Source organism: Callospermophilus lateralis, chromosome X (genome assembly GCF_048772815.1).
Source record: "Callospermophilus lateralis isolate mCalLat2 chromosome X, mCalLat2.hap1, whole genome shotgun sequence".
NCBI classification, from domain to species: Eukaryota; Metazoa; Chordata; class Mammalia; order Rodentia; family Sciuridae; genus Callospermophilus; species Callospermophilus lateralis.
Genome location: NC_135325.1, coordinates 30,264,174 through 30,285,101, shown reverse-complemented (window position 1 = coordinate 30,285,101; position 20,928 = coordinate 30,264,174). Strand labels below are relative to the sequence as shown.

Sequence of the window (20,928 nt, the reverse complement as noted above, 5' to 3'; positions counted from 1 at the left end):
ATCACCTCTGGGAACTTTTAATTCTACAGTTTGATCCCATGTTCAGCCTACTATTTTATTCATGCACAAAGTTTTAAGTTCAACCCCTAGTCTGTATGGGTATAACTTTCTTTAACCATTTATTGAGTATAGTACTTATAATGTAAAAAGTGCTATATTAGGTAGTCGTTAATGAGACACATTGCTTTCCCTTGGAAAATAGACCTGCAGTGGTTACTTGCAATGCAGGTGATAAGCTATAAAAAAAGAAGAGGCTGGGCTGGGGTTGTGGCTCTGTGGTAAAATGCTTGCCTTGCACGTATGAGGCCCTGGGTTCAATCCTCAGCACCACCTAAAAATAAATAAATAAAATGAAGATGTTGTGTCCATCTATAACTAAAAAATATTTTTTAAAAAAGGAAGAGGCATGACTGCTATTTGTTGTAGCATTTGAAAGGGAAAAGTTAATTTTGCTCCCAATAGAATCAGGAGTGATGCTGGGGAGATAGGAGGAGAAGTCAGGGAGGGTTGGGGATATAGAATACAAGGCAGAAGGGCCATGGGTGCCAGATAGTGAGTAGTAAAAAAATGGAGGTTGTCCCAGGCATGGACAGAGCACACCTTCTGGACTAGCTCAGGCAATGGAGCCAGGTGCTTGCCGTTCTGTTTGACATGATTACTGTGATTGGTGACAGGCATGTCATTACAGAACAACTGATGAATGTGATTGGTTTGAGCAGCATGTTTACAACATGTGTGTTGGATCCATTTACCCACGACATGTAATGAATAAGATGTGTTTTAATATACTGAGGCAATCTCTCTGTATTTAGATTGAGAACCTTAATAAGATGGTTGGACTCTCTGCACAGTTTAACCTCCTATTTTTAAAACCATAGCATGCCTGTTGCTGCCCACCCCCCAACCAACATGATATGTAGAAGACTACTTGTATAATGCTCTCTTATTTCTCTTCTGTTTAGCTATGGCAATGTAAGCAATATACTCCGGTTTTTTGCAAAACTAATCACAGACAAATGTGCTGATGTGGACAGGATGTTTGTTATTTCATATTTTCTCAGTGATGATACACTTTCAGTGTTTGAACCTATAGAGAGGAATTCAGGTAAGAGACACACTCTCAGAGTATTTTCCTAAGAACATTTAATTGCCTCTTCATTTTGAAGATTAGGGAATATGATTCAAGTCTGTAGCCTATATGATCCCTGGTAGTAGGTTTTTTTAAAAAATCAATAGGTTTCTTTTGGCAAAAAATGTTTAAAATGGTAGCTGAAATATACAAAATGATAAACAAGGAGCAATTATGGTTGTCTCAGAGATGGGGGGCCTGGGATAAGTCCCTTTTGCCACTATTCCCTCTTTTTCATGAGGTAGTTCTATGGAACCCAAATGTTTCAAAATCAAGGTCTGGCTGCCACCAGTGCCACTCTCAGCCAGCAAGCCAAGAGAAAGTATATACTCTTGAACTGCCTAACAGATTTTTGTTGATGCTCTGACAAGAATTCCAGATATATAAATTTAATCTTCAGGATCCATCTTTCTCTGGCCCTTCTGTCTATTAATGCTATTTGCACTCGGGCCTAATGGACTGCTCTCCACACTGTGCTGATTATATGGCCATTGCTGAGGAGAGCTGTTGATTTACCAAACTATGGAACTGAAAGACACTCTCTCTCTCATATATATATATATATATACATACATACACATACACACACATACATATATACACACACACACGTACACACACACACACATATATATACATATATATACATACACACACATATTATTTATATGGTGCTGAGGATTGAACGCAGTGCCTCACATGTGTGAAGCAAACACTCTGCCACTGAGCCCCAGCTCCAGCCCAGGACTCTGTTTTTTGTCTCAACATGTTTACATCATTTATCTGTGCTGAAAACACACATTTGGGAAGAATAATCAGTGATGTGCTGGTTAACTGACTCTGAAAAAAAATTTGAAAGTCCTGATTTGTACTGTTTGTCAGTTTCCTTGATGTGAATACCCCAATCATAGCCAGTTTTAAGAAGCCAACAGTTTAAAAAACTGGCTTGCAAAATCTTTGAAAATTCAACAATTGGCTCTTGTGAGCTGGTATGAGCCCTTAGCGCACCAACGAGTAATGAATAATTTGTATAACTAAATCAAGACTCCACAGTGATTTGAATAGTAGAAAATCTTACGATATGAAATTGAATAGGGATGAATATAAGTCATACTCTGAATAGTCAAAAAATCAATTGTATGCATCTAGAGTGGGGAAAATGTGGCAAGTAAATTGCAGCATGTATAAAACAGAAAGGGTGATACTAGTCAATGAAAAGCTTATAATAGTAGTGGCCATCACTCAGTACCTGCTATTGTCCTTTAAGAATTCTAAGAGGTTAAGTTTAGTAGTAGTTCTCCAAGAAACAAATATTGAGACAGGATTATCTCCAAGATATTCATTTAGGGGAAATGCTAGTGAGGAAAAATGTGGAGAGAGCCAGAGGAGACTGGGAGTCTCATCAGACTGTAGTACAGTTCTGACTCTGGTAAAGGACCAAGGGAAAGAAGAAGGGAGGTCTTAGACTGCAGTGGAATTCTAAGAAGGTTTCTGCAAGGCTGAGCCAAAGCTGCTAGTTGGAAGAGCCCTTGTCTTTATAGGAATGGGCCAATCTTAGCATCTCTGCCTTGTGTAGTCATTTGTTGGCAGAAGCCTGTGGGAAGTATGACCTCGGCATACACTCGAGGATGGATTTCAGAACATGACAGCTGGGGTCTTCTACCAGTCATGTTCCCTACAATAGGTAATTTGAGAGGTATACTTTCCTGGGCCCCCACAAATTTTGTTTCCATTTTACCAATGAGAATTTACAGAAGTTCAGAGAGGTTAAATAACTCTTAAAGATCATCCAGCAGGCAAGTGACAGAACCAGGATGTGATGTTGCTCTACTTGGCTTCAAGGCCTGTGTCTGTCCACCACTTGTGTTGTCAGAATGTGGTAGGAGGATCTGATAGTGATGTAGTAGTGACCACAAAATCTCATCTAGTCTCAGACTGTATTCACAGGTCTGTATATTTCAGTTCTGTATCAGAGTTTCCTGTGCAACTCCACTTGCTACTTTCCAAGAGGTCAAAAACCAATGCCTGGAAGAGAACACATGAGTTGTTGAGAATTCTGGGAAGTAAAACACATGATGAATTACTCAAAGAAGCAAAGATACTTTACCTGTAAAAAAAAGCGGGGGGAGGTTAGGGATATAGTGGTAGAGTGTTTGCCCAGCACACTTGAGGCCCTAGATTCCATCCCTAGTACTTCAAAATAAATTAAATTAAATTTTAAAAAATATGTAAAAAAAGTTAAAGGGACCCCCACAGTTGTATTCAAATACTTAAAAAATCTCCTTCACAGAGATGGGACAATTTACCCTTAATCTGCATGTCAGAATAAGTGCAAGATAAATAAGTAGAAATAAGCACAAGTGAGCATTTTCTAAATGGTACTATTCAAATGTGCTCCAAAGATGAGTAACCTTCTGATGTTACACACTCCCAGTATGCTGCAGGAATATTTATGTAGCAGGTCTTTGCTATGTGTTTATTTGATTAGGAAGGGAGAAAGAAGAAAAAGGCTAGAATACTATCCCATGTTTTTCTTTAACACACTCACCTAGGAAGTCTTATTTCTTTGTCCACTGCCTCATTCCTCCCTTTAGTCTGAAAATAATAGACAATATGAGTTCACAGGTAAGTTGTGTAGTCTGTGTTTGAGGATGAAGCAACTCTAAAGGCAAACCACATGGTTCTTTTAAGAATAAAGACTACCCATGAACTTTTCTCTCTTTCTCTAGGGCTCACTGGTGGGATGTTTTTGAAAAGAATTCGTGTTAAGAGGCCTGGACAAGAAATCTTTAAAAGTGAACTATCAGACTATATCAAGTCTGAGGAGCTGCATGTTGGAGCCAAACTGAACGTGAATGGCTACCTATTTCTTTTGCTCAACGCTGATGAGTACACCTTAAACTACATGGAGAATAATACAAACAGGGTGAATTTACTTTGTATAATTCTTCACTTGCCTCTCAGCCCTCTGCAATGTGTGTTTTTCTTTCTCTAGGGGCTTTTCTTCTTCATCTTGCCACTGTTTTACATTGTGCATTCACACATGTGGGCATGAATAATGGATCCGTGCAACTTGGCCACAGGTCCCATCACAGAGGCCAGGTCCTTGTCTCCTCTGTTTACACGCTTGGCTCTCCACTGCCCAGCATCACAGATTCCAGGAAGAGGCAGGAGGCTGGCCCAGGGTTGAATCAAGTTTCCTGCATTTTCTGCTGACACTAACAATGTTTTCAGAAAGAAATTCAGCAAGTATAGGAAAGGAAGACAATCCGGTGCCACACACTGTGCCATCCCAGTTAATTGGCACAGGCCAACAGAGAAGGCCAAGACCGGAACAAACAGAAACCCCAAGGGAACTCAATAGCTTCTGGGGTTGCAACTTCCTATAACTGTGGCCACCTGAGGCCTAAAAAAGAATTTAAGGAGGAATTGGCCCTAGTGAGCTCAAAAAGTTTTTTTTTTTTTTTAATTTGAATTAAGGTGGCAGATGGTTACCATTCTTAAAAGTGCTATTATGGCAGTTCTGTTCAGTAAAAATAACATTTGGGAAAAAAATCTTAATTTTGAATGTGGACTTATTCAGTGTGCAAACGTGTATTTGGGAATCATTGCCTAATATTGAAAAAAATCTGTCTGGAAATTTTTTATTTTAAAAGTTCACCTGTTACATAACAATATTTATGTGCCATTTATATACTACAGTACCAGTTTTGTCTTATTTACATATAAAATGCTCAAGGTTAAGTTGTTAGCATCAGTCTTTCCTTATAATACATGTGTATCCAATCTTCCATATCAATTTGGGACTTCTGAGAAGCAGAAGACAGAGTTATAAATGCAAGAGGTGTATTGGGGGGAAGACCTCTGAAGGACAAAGTGAGGGAGCAGAAGGAGACAGTGGGTGGATGGAGTCTTCAGACCAGAATTCAGGTCTAATTCCTGTTGAGGTTAGGAAGGAAGGGTGGATGGGAAGAACCTCATCTGGGCCATGCAGCTTTGAAACAGTCTCAGCCAGGCAGAGGGAGAGCCCAGAGCAAAGACTGCCCATTTGAGACACTCAGAGTCAGGCAGGAGTGCCCAGCTCTGCTCCCCCTGCTGTGTTCCATTACTGAGTGAGACAGCCAAGGGAGACTGTGGCATCATTAGGGATACTGCATTTGGACCGTGTGTAGATCTAGAAGTTGTGGCAGCTGGAGGCTGTTGGCTTGTGATGCTCTTCTCCATGGGGTCTCTCTTGATAGGAGGCCTGAGCAGCCTGGCTGCCACATCATCTCTCCATTTGTGATATTAGAGATTTGGGTTACCATAAAAGCATGAACCATCAGCTATATAAAATACTGAACTCAGGTAAGAAACTCTATAATTGGGGAGTTAAATTTCTGGAGACCAGCAGGCCTGGATTGGAAATCAGACCCCATACTTTGTAGCTGAGAGACCTAAGCCATGTATCTTCCCTGACCTTCATTTTCCTCATCTTTGAAATAAGAGTAACAAGAATGCCTGTTTCATAAATTTGCTAGAAAGATTAGATGTGATGATAATGTGTGACATGCTTAACTTTATGTGGCCTATAGAAAGTTCAGTTGTTGTAACTATTATAAATTAGCATTCTATTTCAAAATAGAGGGTGAACCTATGCCTTAATTTAAAATATACAGACAGTTCCCAATTTATGATTGTTCAACTTAGGGTTTTTTGACTTTATCGTGGCATAAAAGCAATATACATTCAGTAGAGACTGTACTTCAAATTTTGAGTTTTTCTCTTTCCCTGAGCTAATACTGTGCAGTCCTATCCTCTCTTGGCAATGCTGGGCAGTAGCCATAAGCCACAGTTCCCAGTCAACTCTGATCACTAGGGGAAACAACCCATTCTCTATAGTGTGCTGTGTTACTAAGCCAGGATATTTGCTGGGCTAGGTATATTCAGTGCACATTTTTATTTTAGGGTACCAGGGATTGAACTTGGGCACTCAAGCACTGAGCCACATCCCCAGCCCTATTTTGTATCTTATTTAGAGTTAGAGTTTCACTAAATTGCTTAGCGCCTTGCCATTGCTGAGGCTGGCTTTGTACTTGCAATCCTCCTGCCTCAGCCTCCTGAGCCACTGGGATTACAGGTGTGTGCCTGGGTTATTCAGTGTATTTTTTACTTACGATGTTTCCAAATTATATTGGGTTTATTGGAGCATAACCCCATTGAAAGTTTACCTGTATGTAAAAAGGTAGGTATAGTTTTTTTTTCCCTCTTTTTTCTTTTTTCCTCATGCTAGAGATTGAACCTGGGGTTTCAGGCATGCTAGGCAAGTGTTCTACCACTGAGTTGCACTCTTAGTCAAAACATATATAGTTTTAAGGAATAAAGAGCTTTTCTTCTTTCAGAATGATAAAAGCATGATAGGACATTATCTAGTATCAGCATCTCAAGTGAAAATTACATTATTTTAAAACTACTCTTAACAAGGGCATACTAGGCAGAGGAAGATTAATATACTCTTTAATACCAGTCCGAGGAGAGGAGTCTTTTCAAAAGAGCTAATAGATCCTATCATGGAAATAGATGAAAGGAAATGCAAAAAAGGAGAGGGAGTGGGGGCCTGCAGTAGGTGCCAAACCACCTGGATCATTTTGTGGTGGAAGAGAGGGAGCTTTATTCTAAATTACCACCAATGTTTTTATTCTAAAATTTCATCTTCTCATTTTTGATCTTTTAGCTGTAATTATTTATAACCTTGTGCTTTACTGAATTGAATAAGAAATATTCTTCCTAAGTCAAAAGGCTAATCATAGGGTAGGAGACAGGAACAGTAGGCTTTCTGCATGAGTATTACACTGCCTGTATGGATCTTTGACAACTAGCTGTGCTCTGATCAGTGCATTGCCTGGGTAGCCAGAAGTTTCTGGGGTTGTAGGGGGGCATTCTAAATATTTGGAGAAAATGAGGTTCTACTTATCCAATTTTGAATCCCCATTCTCTGCATTAGGGTTTGCCAAAATATTGGGCCCATGTCCAAGGTTATAGGGAGGAGGCTGAGGTAGAAGCAGATTGTTTTCTTATCTCTGTAGCCTGCTGTCTCTTAAGCTAATTTCTCTCAGATTTGGGGCCTAGGCTAATGACACTTGTTGTCTTAAAGGCATAGCTCAAGAGATAACAAAGCTAGCCATCTCTTCTCTGTGTTGGTCTCTATAGAAAGGCATTTCTAGCTAATTTTGGGTTTACCATGTACAGTATCTTTGCTGGCCATCATAAATATTGGGCTCCTGAAGTTTCAGGTATATTTAAATATGTCTTTTTCCTTTCATTTTTCTCTTCTAGTTTCCATTTAGCAGCATCGAATTTGCCCTACAAAAACTGAAAGACTTAGAATCGAAATCAAAAGATATCAAGCAGGTATTTGCAGCTGCTGACCCTAGACACACAAAGGTTTTGGATTATAATACATTCAGGTAAGCAATATTCTGCTAACAACAATCTGTTTCCAGCTCAAGATTGTCTGAAGAGCACAAAGAACAGTTGCTTTCTTAGTGTCTCCTAGTCAGTTGACTATAGGCTTTTTATTAGAAATTGGCATTTTGCATTTGTATTACTTTGTGGTCAAATTTGGGCTATTAATATTCTAGTAAGCTTTATATTATAAGTTTTTAGGTAGGAACGGAGACTGAAGAAAGACTAGGAAGTCAGATGCTCACATTGTCTTGTAAATCATGGTGTTGAAAGATCCAAGGAATGCTGGGAATGGTGCATCTGAATGATAAATGTAGAAAAACGTTCAGCTAAGAGTTCCCTCCAAAATCTGGGAGACAGAGAAGGGCTATATCCCTAGGAATGCAATAAAGTTGGAAAAGATAATGAAAACTTTACTGATTAGCAAGAGAAAAGGTGATGTGTATGTATCTGTGTATATGTTTTCTCATATATAGATTCTAAAAGACAAAAACATAGGAATTGAAGGGGAAAATCTGACCGTAGTTGGACGTTTCATAAAAAAAAAAATCATGAACAATAAAGGTTTTCTCTAAGGTAAAGCTGAATCCCATGATTGTTCAGTCAGTGACTGACCTAGGCAAACTTCCAAACAGCAGAAACACAAAGAAATTCAAATTCAGGGTCTAAGTACAATTGTGGGACTTCTTAGCTTGAAAACAAAGTGAACAGAGCCTTCAGGAGAATGTAAATTAAATCATGGATGGAGGACAAAGGGGACATTCTCTTTAGGCTGAGAATTCTGGCTTCTTAAAACAATAGTGGCTGAAAGCTATATAGTAAACTGGGCTTGATGCAGTCAAGATGTGCACTGAGAAATGAGGAAGCGAGCCCAGGCAAGGGTAGCAGGGAGGTCTTTCCAACTTTGTGTCTACAGTTGCCTGTTGCATCACTACCTGGTGGCCTGGAGCCACCAGGAGGCCCACTGTGCCCCAAGAGCTCATTTGTTGTTTTAACAAAGCTCTTTTGTGTCTCTAAAATGTTCTTTGGAGAGAAGCAGTCAGAGGACATATTTTTATTGTTTAGAATTCCCAACCTTCTGGGATCAATAAGAATTTATAGTCCTTTGTTATTGTTCATAGTCACATACACATATTCATGGTGTTTTGGAAAATAAATGGAGGCAGAGTAAAGAGCAAAGATAATTAATTACTCAGGCCATGGACTAATGGAAAGCAGTGGAGGAGAAAACAAGAAATTTCCATCAGAAATGAGGGAGCGGTTTTATTATTTTGTGTCCTTTTACAAAAGCATCCATTCTCCCAGTACTCTTGCAAAGTCTATTGGAAACGTTTTAGTGAGTTCATGGGGGCTTTGGGGGAAGCATTTAGGCCAGGCAGGATCTCCAACCAGGAGAAATTGCTCTGCAGATGGAGGCCTGACCTTAATTGTGGGTGGGATAAAGGACTACCACATTGCTATTGGAGGGGTGGCCTGAAGGCACTGCATGCTCAGAAAGAAAAAGCGCCCCATCCCAGAAATTCCTTAAGACTAAAATCACCTTAGGTTATGCCTGGCCTGAAGAAATCCTCCAGTGGCTTGCCATTGTCCTTACAATAAGATCCGAATATTTGACTGCAGCCAATAGGATTCTGTTTATAGTTCCAGCATCGACACTTCTTTTTCTCCAGCCCTGTTCTTTGGCCTCCTTGGTTGCTTTTCAGTTTCTCAAGCACATTCAGCTCTTTTTCTGCATCCATGCCTGTGCATGTGCACTTCCCTCTGCTGGGAAGGTCCCCATCATCATCCTTTCCATGTTAATCCTAGGACTCATCCCCAGAGGGGCTTTTTTTTTTTCTCTATCCTATCTAAAGTAATCAAGAAAAGAGATTTATGTAGCTCACAATTTGGGAGGTTCAAAGGCATGGTACCAGTATCATTTCAGCTCTGGTGAGGATCTCATATCAGATACAGCATCATGGTGGAGCACATGTAGGAGAGATCACATGGAAAAATAGAAAGCCATAGAGTGGGAAGGGACCAGTCTTTTCTCTTTCATAATAACCCTCTCATGAGAACTAACCAGGTCCAATTGATACTGGTCTTGAAAATCAGGATCTCAGGATCAGGCCCTCATTCCCCTGTTGTTAAAGATTAAATACCTGAGAACAGAGAGAGAGAGAGAGAGAGAGAGAGAGAGAGACAGACACACAACACACACACACACACACCCACACACACCCACCCACCCACACACACACACACACTCCTCCAGAGAGGAGGGAGCCCAGAGATGATACCTAAGGGAGTGGGGATATCTTGTCCCTTTATAGATTTCAGGTTCCCTAGGTTTCCTTTCTTCTCATGCTTACATGACCAAAAGGCAGGAAGAGATCCATCCAGGGGGTGATTGCTGTATTATATAAGTGTGATCCTCTCCCACCCCCCAGGCTATTGCTGTCTACCCATTTCCTTTTCTTTTTAAAAATTTGTTCTAATTAGTTATATATACATGACAGTAGAATGCATTTGACACATCATACATAAATGGAGTATAACTTTTCATTCTTCTGGTTGTACATGATGTAGAATCACACTGGTCCTGTAGTCATACATGCACATAGGGTAAGAATGTCTGATTCATCCTGCTATCCTTCTTACCCCCATACTCCCTCTCCTCCCTTCACTCCCCTCTGTCTAATCCAAAGTACCTCTATTTTCCCCTAGCCCCCCTCCGCCCCCATTGTGAATTAGCATCACATATTAGAGAAAATATTTGGCCTTTGGTTTTGGGGGATTGGCTTATTTTACTTAGCATGATATTCTCCAGCTCCATCCATTTACCTGCAAATGCCATAATTTCATTCTTGATTAAGGCTGAGTAATATTCCATTGTGTATATATACCACATTTTCTTGATCCATTCATCTGTTGAAGGGCATCTAAGTTGGTTTACCTATTGTGAACTGAGCTGCTATAAATAAACATTGATGTGGCTGCGTCACTGGTCACTGTAAGTATGCTGATTTTAAGTCCTTTTACCCATTTCCTTTTCTTTGATAATCAGCTACCAGTTCTTTGCCCCATCTCATGATGAGAGCTACATTAATCACTTCCTAGGGCAGTGCCCCCAGAGACCAAATCACCTCCCATTAGGCCTTACCTGGTAAAGGTCCTACCACCTCTCACATTACCATACTGGAAACCAGGGTTCTAAATACATCTGCACTTGAGGGGCAAATCACATATAAACTGTAGCAGTCTCCAAATGGGAGTATAGACCAGGAGTCAAGATGTCCTGGATCATATAACATGTTTGGGGTTGGATACTCACTGAGTTCTCTGGGCTTGGGTCTGCCACTGTGTTTGGCCCACAAGTGTGGGTCCCTGCACATTGTCTTCAGACCTCTCTTTTGCTCCCCACACCCTTGCCTATACAAAGACAAAGGAACTACATATCTAGTTACTTTTCATATCATATTCTAATCTTATCCTTTGCTCTAGCTAATATTTTTCTTTCTTTTATTTGTGTGTGTGGGGGGGGGCTCCTCTCATCAGAAGGTAATCTCTTGGAGAGTGGAGACCTTCTGTCTCTTGTTTTCTGCTTTAATCTTATCGCAGTGTTAATAAATGTTAGTTGAGTGGCTACATTTTGTTTAGCTTGACTGCTTTGGCTCTCACCAATAGGTTGATGTCTCCATTTTAGTTCCTCATTCTCAGACCCTTATCCAGAATGATAGACTTGAAAATACTGACATCTCTGGGATCTCTCCCCTTTGAATATTCCTTAGGTATCCTGAAATAACTTCCCTTAAATTGACCTCATTTTCTTCTTTCAGATAATTGCAGCTTGGGATGGTATCTTGGTAAAGTTTACTATATGTGTTCCCAGAACCCGGGCCTGGGTTCAGCTTGTCTCTCCCCTCCCTCCTATCTCCACCTCTCCCATCCATCATATGGAATTGAACCCTTTGGAAACTTTGCTTACCATCCATTCCCAGCTTCATTTGCAACACAGTTTCTTCTGACTCTCTGGAGAGCTGCAGAACTGATCTTTTCTTAACTCTCATCCTGCAAAGTTTTGTTATAGTGACCTTCCTGAAGTCTGATTAGGTCATTCTTGTGCTCTGAACTCTGCATCAGCTCCCCATTGCTTGCAGGACTAATTCCAGCTTCTCAGCATATCATGTGAGATCTGGTCCTTGTCTACCTCTTCCTCCTTATTTATATCTTGCTAGAAGGATACGTCTGTAGAAGCCACCATTTATTGAGCACTTACTATGGGCCAAGCAATGTGCCAAAATGTTTTATATCTACCATCCACTGGAAGCCCCCTGTTGAGTTGTTACTTGTTTATTTCCCTGCCTCCATGATCCTGCCAAGTACAATAGATGTTTGTTGAATAATTTAATGAATGATTCTATTTCTCAAGGAACATTCAGTCTACAGCTTGCAGCAAACAAATAAATAATTGATTATCTTGCGTCAGAGAAGGGCCATCTGTCTCTGGCTTACTGGAGTCAGGGAAAGATAGACCTGACCCTCACCAGTCAAGTGACTTGGGTAAGCCACATTCACCACCATGCATCTCATTCTTTGATCTGTATTATTAGTCCCTGTGGGCCTTTCTATATTTTGCTGTTCTGAAACTCTTAAATTATAGGTTTATAATACACTTATAAAGTGTTCCCTTTTCAAATTTGTGTGTTGAAATCATAGAGAAGAGTAGAGACAGGCAAAGGTGGATTGTTAGGCTTCTGTCCAGTGTAGCTACCTGGCCCTCTCAGTATATTCTTGGTGCCTCAGAGCCCAGACCTGCTGTGTTGTCCAAGCCCTGGCATTTCGCTTTCTTCTCTCAGTAAAACCTCAAAGATAGGAGCCAGTAAACTACCTCTGCACAATGGATTAACAGATAGGCCTCTCAGAGACATTGGTCTTAGGACTTGATGGATGCAGGGATAGGTCAAGAAACAGTAGAGAGTGGTTCTGCTTTGTTCACGTGGGCAGAGAAAATTTTTCTTTGGCTTTGTGAGGTCACCCACTCTGCCTCTACCTAGATCTGTTTCTCTGCAACCCTTTCTTTACAGTCTGAGATTTACCTATGAGAGCTTCTGATTTATCAAAAGAGAGCAGAGGGTCTTTCTCAGAGCGAGGGCACATTTCATCAGGGAGCAGGGCAGGGTCTAGGTTTGGCAGGGTTAGTATTTCACAAAATTGGGAACATGGGTAGGTGGGGCTTTCCAGAGCAGGCTCTGAATGGACTCTAAATTACATGTAGCTTCAGCAGTGAAGGCCCAATGCCAGGGAAGACATGGCCTGTCCCCCCCTCTGGCCACCTTTCTGAGCCTTGATCTGCCCATCAGAGTTGACATTTGACCCCATGTAACTTGTGCATATTTTGGTCCTCTGAGTGCTCATCTCTTCTCCCTACTTGGACAAAATTCTTAGAGGGCAGTGGCCATAATCATTTCACCCTTGTGTCTTTCCCAGATCCCTCCAGAACGAAGTGTATCAGGCTTCAGTGAATTATTACACAGTTCTTCCTCAGACCTCTATTATTAATCATGGGTCAGTAGTTCTTCTATGAACATCCATATAATAAATTCCTTCTAAGATTTAGAGCCTCGGGAAATGTTCTCACTTATAAAACTGAAATTCTTCCTGAGGGAGGTAGTGTACTATAAATAGATCAGATCACTGGTTTTGTAGTCGGCAAACCCAGATCTAAATCTCAGCTCTCTCATTTACCAGCTTGGTAGCCTTGGGTAAGTTGTTGAACAATTTTTTTCATTTAGAAAATAATGATAATAATGCCTACTACATAGAGCTGTTGTGATGAATAATAAATTTGATACAGTTTGTAAAATTCTTATTGTAGTCCACTGACTAGTGCATGGTAGATACTCAAAAAAGAAAGAAAGAAAAACAAAGAAAACACTTTATCCCAATTTGGTAACCTGGTGTCATCAAGAATAGTTATATGAATCTACATGCCATTTTCAGTATTTCAGTAAGCTATATTTTTACCTGTGATGGAGTCATCTAAAACATTAATAAATGAAGTTGGAAAAGAATCTCTTAAAAACTTTGAGGCCATGAACATGGAAAATAATAAACATCATTTGTGGATCCAGGTTGGGAAACATTAATATAATCTAACATGTTACTGTCCTTACTTCAAGGAAGCAGATTGTAAATTTAGTGTTTAGAACATGGTAGTGATCTCATTCTGATTTATCTAGGATGGTTATCTCTCCCTTTGAATGGCTCTGCTCTATCTTTATTTGGAGTACTCTGTGTACATTGCTGTTGGTGTTTTTATTGTAGGCTAACATCTTTTAAGGAAGCCACTAGTCTATGAATCTGTATGAACAGAAGCAAAAACAAAGATAAACAAACACATAAATTCTAAACACACTCAAACATAGGTTCTTATCATGAATCAAAGCATCTGCTTTGTCAGTACTCATAGCATATCTTTGAGAACAGCATTTTGAGCCTTCCTAAAAGCATTAAATATAAATAATGTGATGTGGTAGAAAGAAAGCTGGCCTGGGAATCAAAAAAGATGAAGGTTTTTTATTTACTTCTATCACTGCCTGGTGGTGTTGTTTGTAGTGGTGAGGGCTTAGTTTTAGAAAAGCAAAATCTTCTCTGGCTAGTTAGGCAGAAAAGGAATTTATTAAAAGGATTCTGGGGGCTGGGGATGTGGCTCAAGTGGTAGCGCGCTCGCCTGGCATGCTTGCGGCCCGGGTTCAATTCTTAGCACCACGTACAAACAAAGATGTTGTGTCCGCCGATAACTAAAAAATAAATATCAAAAAATTCTCTCTCTCTCTCTTTCCTCTCTCACTCTCTCTTTAAAAAAAAAAGGATTCTGGGTGGTTCACAGTATCTTTGGAAAGACCAGAGAAATAAGCTTGAGACTGAATTTTAGGAACAAAGCCCAGAACTGGGCTGTAGAAATATCTGATGAAAAAATGACCTCTGTTACCACTGTCCCTACCCATGAGTCCTTGCTACACTTGCATTATTGCTAAGAACTCCCTTTTTTTTTTTTTTGCAACCATCACTACCACCACTTTTGGCCACTTTTGCCTCTTGCCACCTCTGAGAGCTGAACCCCTCTGACACCAAACATGGACCCTATTGAGTTGGTTTTCTCCTGTTATTGCCTTCTCAATCAACATTTTCTGAAAACTTCATGATTAGTGGATTCTGGGTCATGTGCATGTTTCTAATTGCATGGAAGGCCAGGAAATTGAGCTGATGTCCCTCTTGGGGTGGCAGGGAACATAGTATGGGAATTTACCTAAATATAGAAAGGCTACTTTAAAGGTACCATTTGTACAAAAGTTTCAGTTAGGTTGATTAAGGTCTGGAGATCTATTTATTTGTACAGCATAGTGAATATAGTTAATAATACTGTATTCTTGAAAATTGCTGAGTGAATCTTACACACACACACAAAGGTAATTAGTGAGATGAGGGATCTGTTAATTAGCTTGATTTAACCACTGTACAATGCATACATACATCAAAACAATGTACAATGTAAATATATATAATTTTTACTTTTTTATACCTTTGTTTTTTTTTTTTTTTAGTTTTTTATGTGGTGCTGGAGTTCGAATCCAGTGTCTCACACATGCTGGGCAATTGCTCTACCACTGAGTCACAGGCCCAGCCCCACAACTTTTACTTTGTAATCATACTTTAATAAAACTGGGAAAAACTAAAATAAATGAGACCGTTTTCATTTGCTGTGAATGTTTTAGAGACAGTAAATCCAAACCAATATGAGCTAAACAGGGAACACAAATGTATATTGACATTAAGGATTAAACTCCTTGTTTGCGACCTAACCAAGCAACACACCTACCTAGTTTTAGTAATTGAAAATGCTGTTTTGACTTACCAAGCAGCTAAACAAGATTCAAAGCCCTTCCCTACACTTGGCTACTTTCTGAGTATAAATTGCTTTAATTAATTTATTTATTTTTGTGTGTTGCTGAGGGTCGAACCCAGTGCCTCACACATGCCAGGCAGGCACTCTACCACTGAGCCCAGCCCCAGCCCTATAAATTGCTTTAAATGAAGGTGTTGGATAAGATACAAGATTAAAGATTGAAAACTGGCAATTGTTTTTTTTTTCTTGTTGTTGTTTATTTTGTTTAGTGTTTTAAAGTTAGGAGTTCAAACATGAAAATTTATATATCTAGTACCTCTTGGAAAATAGAAATGGAGCTATATTTTCCCATGACAGTAATCAGTTGCAGGTGAGTGGCACCTGTCTTCATTCAATAGAACCACTTTGCATTTCTTCCCAGTCTCTATAATCTTTATTGTTTTATCCAGGGCTTAGATCATTATAAAACCCTCTTTTAGCCATAAAATTTTATTATTTTGTTACCCTAGGTATTATGGAAATAAGCATGTAGGAATCACTGCATAAATAACCCCGAATAGAACTAAAGGCTGATTTTTTAAAATTAGAAACCAAACATGACTGTGTGCCTAGAAAATTCACAATAACCAATTTAAAAATATAACTATTAAGAATATTTGGGGGCTGGGTTTGTAGCTCAGTGATAGAGCAATTGCCTAGCACAGGGGAGGCACTGGGTTGGATCCTCAGTCCACATTAAAAAAAATAAATAAATAAAAAATAAAGGTTATATTCTTAAAAAGTATTTGGAAAAGTAGCTAAATAGAATAAAATTATATACACAGCAGTAACCAATTAGGAAATGTATTGCAGAAGGGGATATTATTCACTGTATTACAAAATTAGGAAAGCCCTGGTAATAAATTGGACAGAGATGTGTAAGATTGAAATGAATACAATTTTAAAACTTTATGATTTCTCTGGATGGGAAGACAATATTGTAAAAATTCTAATCTGTCCAAATTAATTTGTAGATTTGAAACAATTGCAATCAATATTACAAAGTAGGTTTTTGTTATTGCTGTTGTTAGATTTGGTTTTGTTTCTCAGGGTTGAGGAGAGAAGTAGGCCCATTGAGTATGAAGGTCCCTTTTTATGAACTTTAAGATACGGAGAACATTTCAAATCACTGAATAAAGAATGGGTTATTAACAGAGATTTTGTTGACAATTAATTTGAAAATGTTTTATATATTTTTATTTTTGATGGAGCAGTTTCCAAAAACCATAAGGGAAAGATTGCCTGCAGAAAAATTTTATATTTCCCTAAAGCAAAAGATGCTATAAACAACCTTTAAAATATAAGGGACAGCCAGGTGTATGCCTGTAATCAGAGCAGCTCAGAGGCTAAGGAAGGAGGATTGCCAACCTCCACAATGGTGAGTTGCTAAGTAATTCAGACCCCGTCTGTAAATAAAATACAAAATAGGGCTGAGGATGTGGCTCAGTGGTTATGTGCCCCTGAGTTCAATCTGTGGTACCCCCCCCACCAAAAAAAAATAAACAAGGGACAGACTGAGAGAAGATATTTGCAACCAACATAAGAACTCTGGGGGATTAACATAAGGACTTAAAAAATCCTCCTATAAAATCTACAGATAAAAATGAGTCAAAGATAAGAATAGATAGTTCACTGAAGAAATACAAATGGTTTTTAAATGAAAACCTGCTCAATAATGATGCAAGCTGAAACAACAATAAAACATTATTTATACATATTATATTGGTACAATTTTAAGATAATAATGTAACTGACTCCAGGTGAGTGTGTGAGGTAATACTCTCATTTTCTATTGATAGAATTTAAATTATTCAGCATTTGGGAGGGCAATTGCCAGCATCTAGTACTGAAACACTTTTACTTAGTACTTGAACTTTAAAAAATTTTTATTGGGAAAATTGTGACAAATGGATTGACGTATGTGTGTTGCAAAGGGGTGCAAAAGCATGGCTGCATGCAGATACATACATGATATTTACTGCAGCAAACTTTGTAATAGCAAATATAGCAAATGGACAAATCAAATGCCCAACAGTTGGGAAATAGTTGGATATAGTCTACTGCATCATTATTCTTTAGCCATTAGAAAACCTGAAGTGAACAAATATGCATACCTGAAGAAATGTTCATTGTATCAGTCAGGATTGGCTACTTAATGCTGCAGTAACAGGCAATTCCAAAATCCCAGGGAATTAAATCAACAAAAGATTATTTCTTGCTCAATCTATGTAGCCATTGTGTTTGTCAAAGGAATTTTGTTCATAGTATCTCCTCAGGGACTGAAGCTGAGAATAGTCACTACCTTGAATGTTGCCAGTTACTTTGCCAGAGAAAGGAGAGAACTTCAGAGGGTTAAGTACAGCAAATTCTCACCTGGGAAGAAATACATATTATTTATACCCTCAGTTTACTGGCCAGTACTAGTAACAGGACCCCACACTGTGCTCAGAAGAAAAAGGGAAATCAAATTTTGGTAAACACCACTGACAGTTACCACATTATATTTCATGCTGTTTTCTAGATAAATCAAAATTCAGAACTAAGTATAATATGATCCTATTTATGCCAAAAGTTTAAAGGTTGTATGTGCATGTATATTTGTATAATTATTTCAAGGAATGTACATATATTAAAGAAATTCTCGGGGGCAACACACTTAAGATTGGGCCTCATTTTTGTTTTTGTTTTTGACAATGAGCAATTGTAGAAATAAACAAACAAACAAACAAAAATAAATTAAAATGAAATAAAACCCAAACAAATAAAACCAAAAAGCCTGGGCAAAGAGCTTTCTGAACATTTTTCAAAAATAACATTTTTATTTCTTTCTTCAATTTTCATAAAGAGCTAATGGCAGATGCTGGCAGAATGTTCTGGGCAAAAGTCAAGAGGCTCAGAATCATAATAGAGCACTTTATGGATTGTTGCAGTTGATGTTCTACTCTAATTATTCATGAGAGTCAAGTAATTTTTTAAATATATTTTCTTAGAATTTCTACATTGTGGGTCCAAATGTTTTATAATATGTAATTATAAAATTCTGGAACTTTAAATGTTGAGATAGAGGAATTTTTATAATTTTCAGATTCTAATGAGATTAGACCCAAAATCTTGTTCATTCATTTTAGCCCAGTAATTCATGAAGATTTTTAAATGTCAAAAAAAATTGAAAGGGTTAGGGTTAACATTAAGCAGAGTCATGAAGTGGGAGGGAAAGGGAGAGAAAAGGGAAATTGCTTGGAAATGGAAGGAGACCCTCATTGTTATACAAAATTACATATAAGAGTTTGTGAGGGGAATGGGGAAAAAATAAGGAGAGAAATGAATTATAGTAGATGGGGTAGAGAGAGAAGATGGGAGGGGAGGGGAGGGGGGATAGTAGAGGATAGGAAAGGTAGCAAAATACAACAGTTACTATTATGGTATTATGTAAAAATATGGATGTGTAACCGATGTGATTCTGCAATCTTTGTAATGTCTTGAATAACCAATAAAAAAATAAAATTGAAGTTAAAAAAAAAAATTGAAAGGATCAAACAATGAACACCCATATATCTACTTGTACCATGTAAGATTTACATCTTACTTTATTTGCTCTGTGTGTGTGTGTGTGTGTGTGTGTGTGTGTGTGTGTGTGTGTTAGTTACTGAGGATTGAACCCAGGGGTACTGTACCACTGCTCTATACCTTCATTCTTGCTAAGTTGCTGAGGCTGGCTTTAAACTTGCAATCCTCTTGCCTCAGCCTCCCAAATCACTTGGATTACAAGTATGCACCACCATGCCCAGCTTTTTTTTCCCTTTACTTTTTCACACATCTCTCCATTTATACATCCCTTCATCCTTCCATTAATTTATCTTAATTTTGGTACATTTCAAAGAAAATCACAGATAGTTACTTCCCTCTAAATATTTCAGTGCACTTGCCACTTATTTATAGTTTTTTTCCTTTGATATATAGCTCAGTGGTAGAGTGCTTGCCTAGCACGTGTGAGACCCTGGGTTCGATCCTCAGCACCACATAAAAATAAATAAAGGTATTGTGTCCATCTACAACTATTTTTTTTATTTTCAATAAAACACACAAACATTAAGTATACATTTGCTGAGTTTTACAAATGCATATATCTGTACAACCCAACTTTCTATTAAAACATAGAACATCACCATCACCAAACAAAATTTGAACACTCTCCATCCCAGTCAATCACTGCCCACATCTCCCATTCAAGAAGCAGCAACTGAGCTAGATGTGGTTGTGCACAAATATAATCTCACCAATTTAGGAGGCTGAGGCAGGTGTATCGAAAGTCCTAGGCCAGTCTCAGAAACTTAGTGAGGCACCAAGCAACTTAAAGTGACTTCCATCTCATAAAATGAAAAGGACTGGGGATGTAGATCAGTGGTAGAGCACCACTGGGTTCAATTCCCAATACCAGAAGGAAGAAAAAAAAGAACCTAGCATTCTGATTTTTTTCTCCATAGATTTATTTTCCTGTTCTAGGATTTCATACAAATAAAATTAGTCAGTATGTACATTTTGTGGCATCTTTTATTCATTTTTGTTTCTCCTAATTACATACCTAGGAATGGAATTGTTGGACCATAGAATAAGTATATGTTTTGTTTTTAAAAAAATCTTCCAGACCATTTACCAAAGTGGTTGTACTAGTTTATATTTCCAAGTCCAAATTGTCAATCTTTGTTTTCTGTAATCTGTTTAAGAAGCTTTTGGCTACCTGAGAGTCACCAAGATATTTTCTGTGTTTTTTTCTGTTTTATAATTTTGGTTTTCCTCTTTAAGTATATGATTCATCTCAAATTATTCTGTAGGTGAAGTGAAGTAGGATTGAGGTTTATCTTATATTCTTAAAACACATATTTGAAATACTCATATTATGGTCCAGAATATATTAAAAAAACCCTAAAGCTTTAAAATATAATTTTGAAATGGAAGAGTTTTTATAACTTTCAGATTCTTAGTAAATTAGTGACAATGTCTTACCATTCTTTTTCTTCTGTAGTATAGTTTTGACTATTAAAATTATAAATTCTCCTTGCAAAGGAAGCTGAAATTTTTTTTAGTATATTTATTTTTTAGTTGTAGTTGAACACAATGCCTTTATTTATTTATTTTTATGTAGTGCTGAGGATTGAACCCAGGGCCTCACATGCTCTAGGTGAGCACTCTACTGCTGAGCCATAGACCAAGCCCCATGAAAGACTGCTTTTTAAAAAATATTTTTCCTATTAATTTCCAGCAATTTCCATATGCAATACATTCCCATATCTTGAGACCAGAAGAATCCTCACTATTATCCCAGTTAACAGGTGAATGCTAATGATATTGTTAACTAAAGGAAACTGTGTACCATGTACAAATGGTGGATTGTAGTTTCCAAAGATGGTTGCAACAGTATTTCTCATTC

The 20,928-nt window shown here is 38.3% G+C and overlaps 1 protein-coding gene across 1 annotated transcript in view; it reads left to right on the top strand.

Annotated features, from left to right (window-relative positions):
* Window positions 1-20,928, top strand: part of Efhc2 (EF-hand domain containing 2) — a 187,506-nt gene that overhangs the window by 111,025 nt on the left and 55,553 nt on the right. Inside the window, exons 11-13 of the mRNA XM_077107530.1 lie at window positions 963-1,105; window positions 3,859-4,055; window positions 7,445-7,575. Of these exons, the coding sequence (XP_076963645.1) occupies window positions 963-1,105; window positions 3,859-4,055; window positions 7,445-7,575 (471 nt within the window). The remainder of the gene's footprint in view (window positions 1-962; window positions 1,106-3,858; window positions 4,056-7,444; window positions 7,576-20,928) is intronic.